The sequence below is a fragment of the Penicillium crustosum genome (assembly GCF_028827405.1).
Source record: "Penicillium crustosum strain IBT 35664 chromosome Unknown utg000001l_segment0_segment0, whole genome shotgun sequence".
Lineage (NCBI taxonomy): Eukaryota > Fungi > Ascomycota > Eurotiomycetes > Eurotiales > Aspergillaceae > Penicillium > Penicillium crustosum.
In genome coordinates, this window is record NW_026623122.1 from 6,315,119 (window position 1) to 6,328,555 (window position 13,437).

Below are 13,437 nucleotides of genomic sequence, written 5' to 3' on the forward strand. Positions count from 1 at the left end.
TCCGTGATTAACATATTAATCCGGAACTGGTTGAACTTCTACAGTTCCATTCTTGGAACGTTACTTCACGATACTTCACAACAAAACGTAGCTCCCGGATATGGCCCAGAAACACAAAAGCTTCATGGGTGACATGGTCGTTTTTTGTGTAACCGTCGATGAGCTGGCCAAAATGATTAGGGACCAGCAACTGGCTTCCCGCCCTTTTGTTCGTAAATATCTCTCCAGTGCTGAGGAAGAGCTGCCCTAAACCACCCCGGGTTACAAAGACCATATTTAACACTGCATGCATGTCATACATGGAAACCTGGCTGAGGAAAAGCCTAGAAAAACAAAACCAGTACACAAATTTTCACCTTTTAGGCCTTTATTCACGTCGAGGACGCTAGTTTTATCGGCAGGCCACCAGCTAGCCAGATGGTCAATCGCATGCTGGTCATGATTCCGTCATTAGCTTAATTTATGAGGGGTACTTAATCTAAAGGGACATCTTACTCCTTGGGGTAATTTTCCCCGATATATCAAGTGACAAGTCCGACTAATCGTAGTTCGATCTGAGATGTTATGCCGCTGAGTCAGCGGGGGACTGTGGACTCCTTGGTGAATATGATTGGTGGACCCCTATGTATGTAATCTGATCCACGGACTTGTACATTGCTCACATACTTCGAATGGTACAACCTGCTTGGATGACCAAGCTCACATAAATATCCATGGGTACACAGCCAGTCAGTAATACAGGGATCGGCTTCCGAGACTCCCTATAAATTTCACTCTTCAGGGGAGCATCAGTCACCGTATGTACCTCGTCTTCTCGACCCTACATTCACTAAAGATGAGACGCGAATCAAACTCATATCCCCAAATGGGCACATGGAAGGAGATCCGGCCTCGATTCTTGCCAGCTTTGATTACTATGTTTCTCCTCCTTCAAGTTCTTTTTTTGGTGAATATGTGCTATCTTTATGCAACGCAATTCCGAAGTACCACCCGTTACCACAACTTCAATTTACTTTATGTGGACTACGATGGCGGTATCATCGGCAAGTCAGTGACAGATGCTTACCACCAGTTACAAGGAGATGGGTTCCCAACCTTGCTACCGGAATCCCTTGTCGAATATCCCCAACCAGAGGACATTCGAGAAGCCGTATGCCGCGGTGACTACTGGGGGGCTGTCTACACAACTGAGCATGGATCAGCTGGTCTGGCATCGGCTCTGGCAACCGGGTCCAGCCCACCGATCTCGCTCACCTACATCTGGAACGGGGTCAGGTACCCAGTGTTCTCGCAAGCTGCAGTCTACTCCAACATTCTGAAACTGATCGAAAGAACACGGTCAACGTACTACGCCAATAATGGATCTTCAGACACCGCATCCGTCGACTTCTCCAATACAGCCGCCCTTAAAGCATTCCTCGACCCCATCCACGCCGAAGAAATCAACATCAAGGGCACAGAACAAGGTACAAGGGTCTTCTACAACACAGTCTCCATGGTGATGCCAATCCTCCAACAGTTCTTTTTCACGCTAGCACTGAACGGAGTATCAACCCATTTCGACACGTTCACCAAATTATCCTGGAAAGTCAACGGCCTGATTCGCACCATAGCCTCCATCCTCTACACCCTTACAGGATCATTGTTAATGGCCGGCTATATCTGGGCCTTCAGAGAGTCGTGGGGACAGCGAGGAAGTCAGTTCGTGTTGACTTGGATCACTATGTGGCTTCTGATGCACATAAACTTCCTGCTTCTCGATATCACGACTGCTTTCATCCCGATTCAGTTTATGCCGTTTATTGTTCTGACTTGGGTCATCCTCAATGTCGCCAGTACTATCAGCCCGTTTGAGTTAAATCCAGGTTTCTTTCGCTGGGGCTATGCTCTTCCTTCCCATGTGGCATACGAGGTCTTGATTCAAATCTGGTCTGGTGGGTGCAATAACCGACTCTATCGTGCGCTTCCTATCATGTTCTCGTGGTGGGTTATTGGTGTCCCCATTGCTGTGTATGCGATGCAACATCGCTGCAGAACTGCTGTGGCTGCCCAGGAATCCTTAGACCATGCAGGCCTGGAAGGTCGGTCTGAAGCTAAAGATGAGGCAATGGACGAGACAGTGATGTCAGTTAGTACCTCACGTCGCGGAGTTGAACAAAATGGGGAATCCGTTGAGGCTATTCCTCTTCGTTGTACTACCTAAGCAGAAAGTTACCCCAGTAGAAGTGGCCAGTGAGGGCAATCTTAATTTGGGGGAAACTAGGAATCGATGGGAAAGGAGAAAGGAGAAGTATGAAAAATCCCTTGCTTAACGATCGTTTAATCATCTTTGGAAGCCACCCCAGGTTCATGAACCGCAGATTTATTTTAATCAAGTACACGAATTGAGAGATCCCCATCCTAGATTGCACCTACAGCGCGTGTCCAAAGCGCGGAAACATTGACCCCGTGCGTTTCTCTCCATTTGCCTTGTAGATTCTCTGAACCGGAATACGTTTGGTTAGATAGACCGTTTCTAGTAAGAAGATTCTGCGACCTATCCAACTCAGCACGTACAGCATTTAGGCTTGTAATTAAACGAAGTCTATAATCGAGTCAAGCAGCTTATTCATTAGTTCCTTCCTAGGCTTAAGAGAATAATATACAATTACTGTAATAACTTGAAAAAAAGAGGATGTATACTTACTCACCTATGGGCGACACTTAAAACAGTGCAGTCACCGAAAACCTCTCTGATGAATTTCTAGAATGTTTGATATGTTTAGCTCCCGAGATTACTAGTGGTTTGATTCAAATCCAACAAGTGAACATTGCCATAAGAGTGCACCCGGTGAATGCCAAGCTTTGTGGCTGGCACCGATTGCATCACTACTTCTCCAGACCCCAGGTCATCGCGTGGTTAATTGCCCCAGAAATATTATTCGCTCCCAGAAAAAAATGAATCACGAGGCCCAGAGGGCCGAGACTTCCGCGCCACTCAGAAATCTCGGACATGGAATCTCACGTTGCTATATTGACCAACAGCAATGATGAACCACCCGGAAACGCCGCAGCTGAACCGGCCAACCTGCCAAATCCATGTCAAATTCCCCGGATTATCTCTTTTTCTGGCGGATATAAGCGCAAGCTTGAAGGGCCTATGCCCGAGTTCTTGGATCAACGTGTCATCGGTCTGATGCGTCCTGCCTGAATTGGTATGAGTCCCCAGACACTCGGCTTTCGTCACTGCGGTATATTGCCCAACCTTGGTTTTCTTGGTCAGTCCCTGTATAAGAAGGGTTGATCCAGTATCGCATGGAGTTACGGAAAAAAAAATTAGTTGCCCAGTAGCGAAAATATTACAGCTAAATAGTACTCGTTGGCACTATGTTCGATAAGATCTTCAAAAAGCGTCCGCAGGACCTCTATGCAGACCCTCAGGCCCCTGGGGGTCGATTTCCACGAATGAACATGAGAAAGGCCCCGGTAATGAGGTCGACACAGCTATTCCGCTTCTCACTTGGCGCTCATTCATTATGGGTATTCTCGTCTCTATGGGCGGTTTTCTCTTCGGTTATGACACTGGTCAAATCTCCGGCTTCTTGGAGATGGAAAACTTCCTTGAGCGATATGGTGAACTTCAATCAGATGGGACTTACCATTTCAGTAATGTCCGCTCGGGTCTCATTGTTGCCTTGGTAAGCGGTACCCTCTTTCTCATTTTTTGCTCTCATATCTACATATGCTAACACTCTGCTACAGTTGTCAATTGGCACTCTGATAGGCGCTTTAATTGCAGCGCCGATCGCTGACCGCTTCGGACGAAAGTGGTGTATCAGTTGGTGGTCTCTGATGGTGTGTATTGGAATCACCATTCAGATATCATCACCATTTGGCAAGTGGTACCAGGTCGCCATGGGTCGTTGGGTCGCCGGACTCGGTGTTGGTGCCGTCTCTCTCCTGGTACCTATGTATCAAGCAGAATCAGGGCCGAGACACATTCGAGGATCGCTGATTAGGTATGTTGGATAACGAGCCCCAGGGTCATCCCAAAACTAGACTATTGTCTTCTAACTCATCCCAGTACATATCAGCTATTCATTACACTTGGAATCTTCGTTGCCAACTGTATAAATTTTGGAACGGAAGCTCGCCCCGACACCGGTTCATGGCGTATCCCTATGGGTATCACGTATATTTGGGCCGCCATCCTTGGTGTTGGCATGATGTTCTTCCCTGAAAGTCCACGCTACGACTACCGCCACGGAAACGTGGAGAAAGCTATGAACACACTTTCCAAGGTTTATGGTATCCCTCGTAACCACCGCGCTCTCCACATCGAGTTCGATGAAATCAGACAGAAACACGAGGAAGAGCAACGCAACGGGAAGGTGACTTGGATGCAGATGTTCCGTGCTCCGACAATGGCGTACCGGATCGCTGTTGGCGTCGCCCTGCAAGCTCTCCAGCAACTGACAGGTGCTAATTACTTCTTCTATTATGTGAGTTTTTGAGATCTTGGTTTAACAAAAAGAAAAGTGCCCTGACTGACACATACCAGGGAACAACGATCTTCAAGGGCGCTGGAATCCAGAACAGTTATGTCACGCAGATGATTCTAGGCGGAGTCAACTTTGGAACAACATTCCTTGGTCTCTATCTAATTGAGCACTGGGGCCGACGCCGTTCTCTCATAACCGGCGCGCTATGGATGTTCGTCTGCTTCATGATCTTTGCATCAGTGGGCCATTTCTCCCTCGATCACGAGTTCCCTGAGAGAACAAAAACTGCCGGCGTGGTTATGGTTGTTTTTGCCTGCCTTTTCATTCTTGGCTTTGCCAGTACCTGGGGTCCCATGGTGTGGACGATCATCGCCGAGCTATACCCTTCGCAATACCGTGCCCAAGCCATGTCTCTGGCGACTGCATCCAACTGGCTCTGGAACTTCCTCCTTGCCTTCTTCACTCCCTTCATTACCGGCGCCATTGACTTCCGCTTTGGGTATGTCTTTGCCGGGTGCCTTTTCCTTGCTGCGGGTCTGGTTTGCTTCGCTGTTATGGAGGGACAGGGCCGTACTCTGGAGGAGATCGATACTATGTACCGGATGAAGGTGAAGCCGTGGAAAAGTTCGAAGTTCCAGTTCCCTGCTGAACCAAGCGTTATCCGGGGCTCGTTTGATAAGGACGCTCCTCGCTCGTCTCATGTTGCTGATCCTACTACCGAGCTACGGGAAGATGGGTCTTGGGGGGCTGAGACACGCGCGTAAGCATGGAGGTGGTTGTGAGCTTGCGAAAGATAGTGCAATTGTCCATGTACCAACAATAGTCTTGCTTATTTTCTTTTCTTTTGTCAGAACATTGTTATGTATTCAGTCAGCCAGCTACCTCGAAGCGTGTAGCCTGCACCAATTTATGTTTGAATTTGTCCTTCGGTATTCCTGTTGTCCTGTATGATACTCTCTAGATGACTTCGGCAACCTCGTCTGTCGGCGACTTCTTCACAAGAATTCCATCCAAGTACTGCGTCAATTCCTCCACATCCCCAAGTTCACCCACCCATCCAATATATTGATCCGGGCGAACGACCACCAGCGCCCCAAGGACCCGGTCAACCCCCCACTTCTCATATGCCGTTCCATCACAATATCGGTCAAACATACAGGCGTCATCACACCAAATCTTGTCATATGCCCATCCATTCACCGGATCGAATGGATGTAGAATCTCTGGGAAATCAAAGAACTCTACCTCATTCCACGGTGAAGTATGGATGGTAAGGACATCAACAGGACTCTTGAATCGGCCGGGGATATCCAAGTAGCGACCTAGTGGTGAAATACCTGATCCAGCTTGCCCAGCCAAAGCCTGGCTCAAGACTTCAATGCGTTGTTTCTGCAAGGGGTTCCGTATATCCCCGGCCAAAACTAGAATGCGAAAGCGCCCATCGCTTTCCAACGCTCTTGTTGTCCATCGTGTACCACCATCAGCGTGGTTACGAAGCTTCACCGGTCGGACTCTCTCTCCAGGAATCATGTGCCGTGCAAAAGAAAATTCGGCATTGTCTTCAGCTTTCCGAACAAGACTGCTCGCGGGATAAAAGACCTTCCATCCATCAGCGAAGTCCTCGAACTTGCCCGCAACAAGGGCCATATCCGAAGCTTTCGTATCCGCCACTCCAGGTTTCCGATCAGTAAACATAGGCGACCAATGGCGATCAAAATCAAGCAACATCTCCGCAAGCGGGTGTCTCTCTGAAGCATAGGTATCAAGGATCTCAGGCTTGAGAGTCCCCGCCACGGCAAGAGCAATCTTCCACCCAACATTGAACCCATCCTGCATACTCATATTCATCCCAAGTCCCATTTTAGGTGAGTGCGTGTGCACTGCATCACCAGCAAGGAAGATCCGGTTGTCCTTTGTAGATTGGGTGGCGATCCGCTGTCCGACCTGGTACACCGTCCACCAGCTACATTCCTTGAATTCGAAGGTGAATGGGGCGAAGATAGCTTGGACACGCTCTCGGATTAGCTCCGGCGTGATCTTTGAGCGGTCGAATCGGTCGGTTGTACCCGCTTCGCAGGTTTGTACAGGGACGTAGAAGCGAACTAACCCGCGCTCGCGTGGGATCACAAGGATAGTGCCTGCGGCGTTGTTCACAACGCTTACGCGGCGGATATCCGCTGGTATTTCATTTAGTGGATGTCATTTGAAGAGATGAGCACACAGTGGGTTGTTCTTACGGAAGTCGCTGAGGGGTATCACATCTATCACGCCCCTGTACAATTGGTTGTATCAGCTGCTGTAGCACAGGCGGATAATAAGTACCACTCACCATATGTGGTCCGTGTTAGACCCTTCCACGGGGATGTTTAGCTGTTTCCTCGTCCAGCTATGGGCACCATCACACCCGATCAGATACTTGGCTTTGATCGTCTCGATCTGCGTCTTCTGTGGTTTCTTGCGCGGGGCTAGATCGGCCCAATCATCAGGAAGTAAGTTACTGCGGTTGACCTCGTTGCCAATCGCTTCAGACTCGGCGTCTATTTCCTGTCCACGTGGTCGATTCAAATCATCTTCACCAAGAACTCGGACCTTAACGGTGATGGGATACGAGTTGGGGTCATTACCCAGTTCCTCATCGTATTCCAAAGAGTCGGCGATCACGCTCCGTTCCACGTCGAGGTCAGAGTGCTCCCGAATACTATCGAGAATGAACCGCTCAATGCGTCCTTGGTTCAAGCGTGTATTGTGGAAGGGGGACTCGTCAACCTTAAAGATGTCAATTTGAGCCTGTCGGACAAGCTTTCCTTGCGGACCGGGGACCTATTCACTCATGATGTCGTCAGGCAAGCCCTAACCTCGGCGGGAAAACAAGGTGATACACACCCAAATGTTCGCTTCCGTGGAGATAGATCCTTCCTGCAGAACACGGTGTTGAAATCCCATGCCATCGAACAACTCAAGCGTGCGTGCACGAAGCCCGTCTGCGTGGCCTAGGAATACTTTCGTATCACGATTGTCGATGATGCGTGCGTTGACTCCACAGCGAGCCATCCAGTAGGCTGCCATCAAGCCAGATGGCCCAGCACCGATGATGAGTCTTTAAGAGAATATTAGACTATGTTGCGTAAATATAAAGATATAATGGGGACTTACACATCGGTTTGGGAGTGCGTTGATTTTCCTTCTGTGTCCATATCGCGTAGCGGGATATATATATCTTCGAGAATATGCGGAACGATGACCCGTGGACAGAAATTTGGGCGATGGCCCCCTCAATACAGGTATACTTTATATATATGAATATGGCAATGCTGCACTACAGGTTCCTAAAATGAGGGGCCTGGCCCCATGTAAGCTGACTCAAGTCACAGACAATCCGGTGGTTGTAGGAACCCAAAATCATTCCTCATCCAAGGGTCTTCCGTGCTCATTTGTACAGTAGTTCCCCTCATAAGCTCGACATACGATGATATTTAGCACGAGTGCATATCAATATGCTTTGATATCCAGGTCGTATCAGTCAGGTGTGCTGGTTTTCTTTATGTTGTGACATGGAGTTCTCTCAGCTGAGTTGACCCATTTTTAATGTATGCATGTAGCGCAGGCTGACCTGACTACCATGTTGCTCAACGTGGGCTTGGAGGACTGAATTCGAGGCGGAGGATTTTGCCCGAAGTTTCCTCTCACACAGTCGTCGGAGTTGAGGTTCCGGGGGTGGCGATTGCATCGGAAGGCCGTGACCTCTTTGAATGCTTATTATTCATGGTATGGATGAAGGCAGCAATATGAATGATTCGATGCCAGCCTCGCTTTCAGAATTTGATATTGGACTGGGAGATTCTCATCTTGTAATCCTGGGTGACAATGACTTTATGGGGAAGCACAACAAGGATCTAGGTTGTAGGTGTATGTGGATTCGGATACGGGATTGGACGAAGACAGGCAAATAGCAGGCAATCGTAGCTCGTTGTCCATGCTATACAAATATCATGCATTTCAACAGAAACCAAGATGCCTATAGAGGTACTTTGTATCACATAGATGTATAGTTCAAATATGCTTTGCACGTGACTCTATAGTTTGTCCCGCGCTACTCTCCTTCTGGCACACCGGGATGTTCACGGTGAATTCCCCAACACGTTTCAGCGACGACATACAATTTCCCCTGTGGGGGTCGCATTAGAAATTCTTTGGAATTGCCATCCCACTTATATTCCAGGTTCGCATTCTCATTGGTGTTTCGATCTTTACTCGGATTGGCTTAATTAGGTCATCCGATGCACGGCCACGTCTGCAGGCGCTGAGTTGTCAAGGAGCTATCAAGGAGTCTTCAAAGTACCAATTCCATTAAAGCAGATTTTTTTTTCTGCTGAACAGCTGATCATCGGCACGGGTATTGAGGAGACATAGAAGGAGATTCGGCTAATTTCACTCCGTGGAAAGGCCGGTTGTGAGTCGGAGCAGGGTCCTCCGGGTGGCTCCCGGTGTATACTAAAAGAACGTGTGGATGTCAATCCGGAAGAGTGTCGGAAAATGCGGGCCATTGAGATCACAAGCGGGAGAAACGGCTATTGATGGATTTCAATTCAAGAAATACAGGTACAGGAGTAATAGAGATAGGACAAGTAGAAACATTCAAGTGGCATATAATGTGGCTTTTCATATATATAGTTGTAGCCCTGTGGCCCCTGGCCTCGGGTGAATTGATGACTCAGCTCATGATGCAATAATGGAGGCAATGGATAAGAGATTATACACACGTTTTTTACTCCGTAGAGAGAGAACAATTCGATTGATTCAGCCTGTATGTTGTAAGATAGTCCACGGAGTAGATACTCCCGGAAATAGACTTCTATAATAATTTTTCTCAGTTAAATGTGACCTGAACACTGTAAGCTAAGTCGTTGAGCTTCCCAAGCCACCAATAGTTCCCCACCCGACATCATACCCCCACCAACAAATACATTCCCCTCCCTCTTCTCTTCTTCTCTCATCCATCTCTCCCAAATCATTCCATTCACTCAAAAATGTATGTACCTTAACCTATCTTCCTATGACTTTCATTTCTAACGGTATTAGAATCCGCCATCATGGGTTACACTGATCTGGACCAGTTGGCTGTTAACACCATCCGTGTTCTCGCGGTACGTTGAACTCCGGGCAATCGCCACTCCATTTCATGCCTTCAATGGGTGCAAGATTGGAGATTCTAGCCTCATATGAAGCTTCAATGCATATAGTTTGGAAAATCTGACTGACATTTCGCTATTAGGTTGATGCCACCTCCAAGGCTAACTCCGGCCACCCCGGTGCCCCTATGGGCATGGCTCCCGTTGCCCACGTTCTGTGGAACATGATGAACTTCAACCCCCAGAACCCTGACTGGGCCAACCGTGATCGTTTCGTTCTCTCGTATGTGCTTTCCCCCGTCATTTGAAGTTAGGCTGGTTCTTTCCACCCAGAAACGACAATGACCATGTTTTTGGAATATCGACTAATCTCAAATTGGGTAGTAACGGCCACGGCTGCATGTTGCAGTATGCTCTGCTCCACCTGTTCGGATACAAGATCACCATTGATGACCTGAAGAACTTCCGTGTAAGTCCCTCAGAGAAATATATACCGCAACCTTTTTCTAATCTTGAGTAGCAACTCGACAGCATCACCCCCGGTCACCCCGAGGCTCACGACACCCCCGGTGTTGAGGTCACCACTGGTCCTCTTGGCCAGGGTTTCGCCAACGCCGTTGGTCTTGCCATGGCTCAGGCTCACTCCGGTGGTGTCTACAACAAGCCCGGCTTCGAGCTTTTCAACAACTACACCTACATGTTCTTCGGTGATGGTTGCGCTATGGAGGGTATTGCCAGCGAGGCTGCCTCCATGGCCGGTCACCTTAAGCTTGGCAACCTGATTGCCATCTACGATGATAACCACATCTCCATTGGTAAGATTGGCTCAAGTACCCCAAGCTAGATATAAAAAGCTGACAGCTTATCTCCACAGATGGTGACACCAAGTGTGCCTTCACTGAGGACGTCACTAAGCGTTTCGAGTCCTACGGCTGGCACACCGAGTGGGTCAAGGATGGTGACAACGACCTCGCGGGTATCGAGGCTGCCATCCGCAAGTGTCAGCAGGTTACTGACAAGCCCTCCATGATCAAGTTGACCACCACCATTGGTTTCGGCTCCAAGCTTGCCGGTACCGGCGGTGTTCACGGAAACCCCCTCAAGGCCGACGATGCCCAGAGCGTTAAGAAGCTTTTCGGCTTCAACCCCGAGGAGAGCTTCGCTGTCCCCCAGCAGGTTTACGACCTGTACCACAAGCACGCCGCTCAGGGTGCTGCCAAGGAGCAGGAGTGGAACCAGCTCTTCGAGAAGTACCAAGCCGAGTACAAGACCGAGGGTGCTGACCTCGCTCGCCGTCTCTCCGGCAAGCTGCCCGAGGGCTGGGAGAAGAAGCTCCCCGTCTACAAGCCTACTGACGCTGCTGTCGCTTCCCGTAAGCTTTCCGAGGCCTGTCTCGAGGCTATTCACGATGTCCTTCCCGAGCTGGTCTCTGGTTCCGCTGATCTGACTGGCTCCAACAACACCCGCTGGAAGAACGCCGTTGACTTCCAGCCCCCTGACCTTGGTATTGGCGAGTGGGCTGGTCGCTACATTCGCTACGGTGTGCGTGAGCACGCCATGGCTGCCGTCATGAACGGTCTGGCTGCCTACGGCACCATCATCCCCGCCGGTGGTACTTTCCTCAACTTCGTCTCATACGCCGCCGGTGCCCTCCGTCTGTCGGCTCTGTCTCGCGTTCGTGTCATCCACGTCGCTACCCACGACTCCATCGGTCTGGGTGAGGACGGCCCCACTCACCAGCCTATTGAGACTCTGGCTCACTTCCGTGCCATGCCCAACTGCATGGTCTGGCGTCCCGCTGACGGCAACGAGACCAGCGCTGCCTACTACTCCGCCATCACCTCCAAGCACACTCCTACCGTCATGGCTCTGACCCGCCAGAACCTGCCCCAGCTTGAGCTCTCCACCCTCGAGAACGCCCTGAAGGGTGGTTACGTCGCTGTCGACACCCCCAACGCTGCCGTCACCATCGTTTCCACCGGTTCCGAGGTCAGCATCGCCATTGAGGCCGCCACATACCTCCAGGAGAAGCACGGTGTTGCTGCCCGTGTTGTGTCCATTCCTTGCTTCGAGGTCTTCGATGCCCAGACCAAGGAGTACCGTCTCCAGGTTATTCCCGATGGCATCCCTGTGCTGTCCGTCGAGGCCTGCTCCACCATGGGTTGGGAGCGCTACTCTCACGAGCAGTTCGGTCTCAACCGCTTCGGTGCTTCCGGTCCCTATAAGGAGGTGTACGCCGTAAGTTATTTCCACTCATTCTCCCATGACCATTTACTAATTATCCGCAGAAATTCGAGTTCACCCCCGAGGGCATCAGCAAGCGTGCTCTTGCCACCATCGACTTCTACAAGGGCGTCCCCGTGCGCTCCCCCATTAACCGTGCTTTCCAGCAGATCCTGTAAAGGGCGGAACGAATATGACGTAACAAAATGTTTTGGTTTTTTAATAGAGGAGCTATGGCCCTCTAGATATACAAGGATGCGAATAGAGCACTCTACTATTGTTCACTTCTCCCAGTAACCTATCCGTAAATCATCTATTCGCTACCTAGCAAAGTTGATCACAACTCTCCCCATTTCTTCTTCTGCATTTCTACAACATCCCTCAACATCTCCTCTTTCTTCTTCCTAGTCTCAGGAGTGTAAGGCCCATAGGCATCTTCGGTTTGCTTAACGACCAAATCCTTCCAACCCTGCTCACCCTGAATATCAATATGTCCCAAATCTCCCCACACATCCTGAATCGTCGGCGCAAGCTTCTGCAAAAACGCCCCAATCCCACCCTCCCCACCACCAGCATGATAACTCTCAAACACACCACTCCCAGCCCACCGCGGCCCCAAACTAGCCGTAACAAGAGAATCCAAATCCTTCGCCGAAACTACCCCTTCCCCAACAAGATAAGACGCCTCCCTTAGCAACGCAAAAGCAAGTCTATTCCCCACAAACCCAGGAATCTCCTTATGCAACGTGATAGGCCGGTAATGCTGCACAGCCGATTGATCCCCACCTGAAACCGCGGGACCGGGTATATCGCCAAAATACCTCTTCACAAACTCAACCCTCTCAGCTTCCGTCTCAGGTCCAGGCACGATCTCCACAAGCGGCATCAGATGCGGCGGGTTGAACGGGTGCGCGACGACCAACCGCTCCGCGACACGGTCTGCGGCTGAACACCCGGATGCTTGTACCGATGCGGGGATTCCAGATGAACTGCTCCATAGGTGTGTATCTGGGCCTGCGAGACTGGCGATTTCCTTCCAGAGAGCCTGTTTCGAGGATGTGACTTCCGGGCTTTGTTCTTGGATGATTGTTGCGTCTTGGATGGCTTCGACGACGGTGGTGGAGAGTTTTAGGCGGGATGTGCGGATTAGGTCGTCAATTAGGGTTGTTGATCCTGGGGAATCGAGGAGGGAGGGGAGTGTGCTCCGGATTTGGGATTCGTAGTCTGGGCGTGGGTCGTATACTGTTATGCTGGTGTCGGGGCGTCGGAGGTGCATTGCTAGCATTGAGAGGCCGATTGTGCCGAGGCCGAGCAGGGCGATTCGGTGGGGATATTCTGTTGCCATGGCTTTTGGATTTTAGGGGATTGGGGCTGTAGAAGGGTGGTAGGAAAGAGAGAGGTAGCCAAGTATACGGAATAGATGGTCTCGGAGATGTTCGCCGATTAGTGGGGAATGGAGGGGGCCATGCGGGGAGCGGCGGACCTCGGAGGTATTGTACGATAGTACGTTATATGCCCTTAAATATAGGGCTACACTCCATGATATAGCTAGAAAAACATCCATGTTTAGTCGAGTCATATCTGAGCTTATATCTTAGTCCTCC

The 13,437-nt window shown here is 50.0% G+C and overlaps 6 protein-coding genes across 6 annotated transcripts; 4 read left to right on the forward strand and 2 right to left on the reverse strand.

Moving 5' to 3' along the window:
- Positions 1 to 865: 865 nt before the first annotated feature.
- Positions 866 to 2,203, forward strand: N7487_002384 (SNG1 family protein; the record flags this gene model as incomplete). Its single annotated transcript, XM_056870131.1, has 1 exon — positions 866 to 2,203. The coding sequence occupies one exon, from the start codon at positions 866 to 868 to the stop codon at positions 2,201 to 2,203; it is 1,338 nt and encodes a 445-aa protein (XP_056734915.1).
- A 789-nt stretch (positions 2,204 to 2,992) lies between these two features.
- Positions 2,993 to 3,190, forward strand: N7487_002385 (uncharacterized protein; the record flags this gene model as incomplete). The annotated part of the gene is made up of 1 exon (XM_056870132.1): positions 2,993 to 3,190. The coding sequence occupies one exon, from the start codon at positions 2,993 to 2,995 to the stop codon at positions 3,188 to 3,190; it is 198 nt and encodes a 65-aa protein (XP_056734916.1).
- A 325-nt stretch (positions 3,191 to 3,515) lies between these two features.
- N7487_002386 (sugar porter family MFS transporter) lies at positions 3,516 to 5,245 on the forward strand (the record flags this gene model as incomplete). The annotated part of the gene is made up of 4 exons (XM_056870133.1): positions 3,516 to 3,677; positions 3,742 to 3,998; positions 4,064 to 4,481; positions 4,541 to 5,245. The coding sequence occupies 4 exons, from the start codon at positions 3,516 to 3,518 to the stop codon at positions 5,243 to 5,245; spliced, it is 1,542 nt and encodes a 513-aa protein (XP_056734917.1).
- Positions 5,246 to 5,438: 193 nt separating this feature from the next.
- On the reverse strand, positions 5,439 to 7,675 carry N7487_002387 (putative phenol 2-monooxygenase; the record flags this gene model as incomplete). The annotated part of the gene is made up of 5 exons (XM_056870134.1): positions 5,439 to 6,658; positions 6,719 to 6,753; positions 6,811 to 7,301; positions 7,365 to 7,578; positions 7,635 to 7,675. 5 exons carry the CDS (start codon positions 7,673 to 7,675, stop codon positions 5,439 to 5,441), a joined length of 2,001 nt encoding a protein of 666 aa, XP_056734918.1.
- A 1,766-nt stretch (positions 7,676 to 9,441) lies between these two features.
- Positions 9,442 to 12,132, forward strand: tktA (transketolase tktA). The gene is made up of 7 exons (XM_056870135.1): positions 9,442 to 9,510; positions 9,561 to 9,625; positions 9,754 to 9,893; positions 9,995 to 10,079; positions 10,131 to 10,425; positions 10,485 to 11,848; positions 11,899 to 12,132. Exons 2-7 carry the CDS (start codon positions 9,572 to 9,574, stop codon positions 12,010 to 12,012), a joined length of 2,052 nt encoding a protein of 683 aa, XP_056734919.1. The 5' UTR covers positions 9,442 to 9,510; positions 9,561 to 9,571; the 3' UTR covers positions 12,013 to 12,132.
- Positions 12,133 to 12,170: 38 nt separating this feature from the next.
- N7487_002389 (uncharacterized protein) lies at positions 12,171 to 13,178 on the reverse strand (the record flags this gene model as incomplete). Its single annotated transcript, XM_056870136.1, has 1 exon — positions 12,171 to 13,178. The coding sequence occupies one exon, from the start codon at positions 13,176 to 13,178 to the stop codon at positions 12,171 to 12,173; it is 1,008 nt and encodes a 335-aa protein (XP_056734920.1).
- Positions 13,179 to 13,437: the final 259 nt, after the last annotated feature.

Bases quoted from the DNA above. Each gene is read 5' to 3' on its own strand.
- tktA (XM_056870135.1), top strand. From the start codon at position 9,572: ATGGGTTACACTGATCTGGACCAGTTGGCTGTTAACACCATCCGTGTT. The intron at 9,626-9,753 runs GTACGTTGAACT...TTTCGCTATTAG, and splicing joins ACACCATCCGTGTTCTCGCG to GTTGATGCCACCTCCAAGGC. The intron at 10,426-10,484 runs GTAAGATTGGCT...TTATCTCCACAG, and splicing joins TGATAACCACATCTCCATTG to ATGGTGACACCAAGTGTGCC.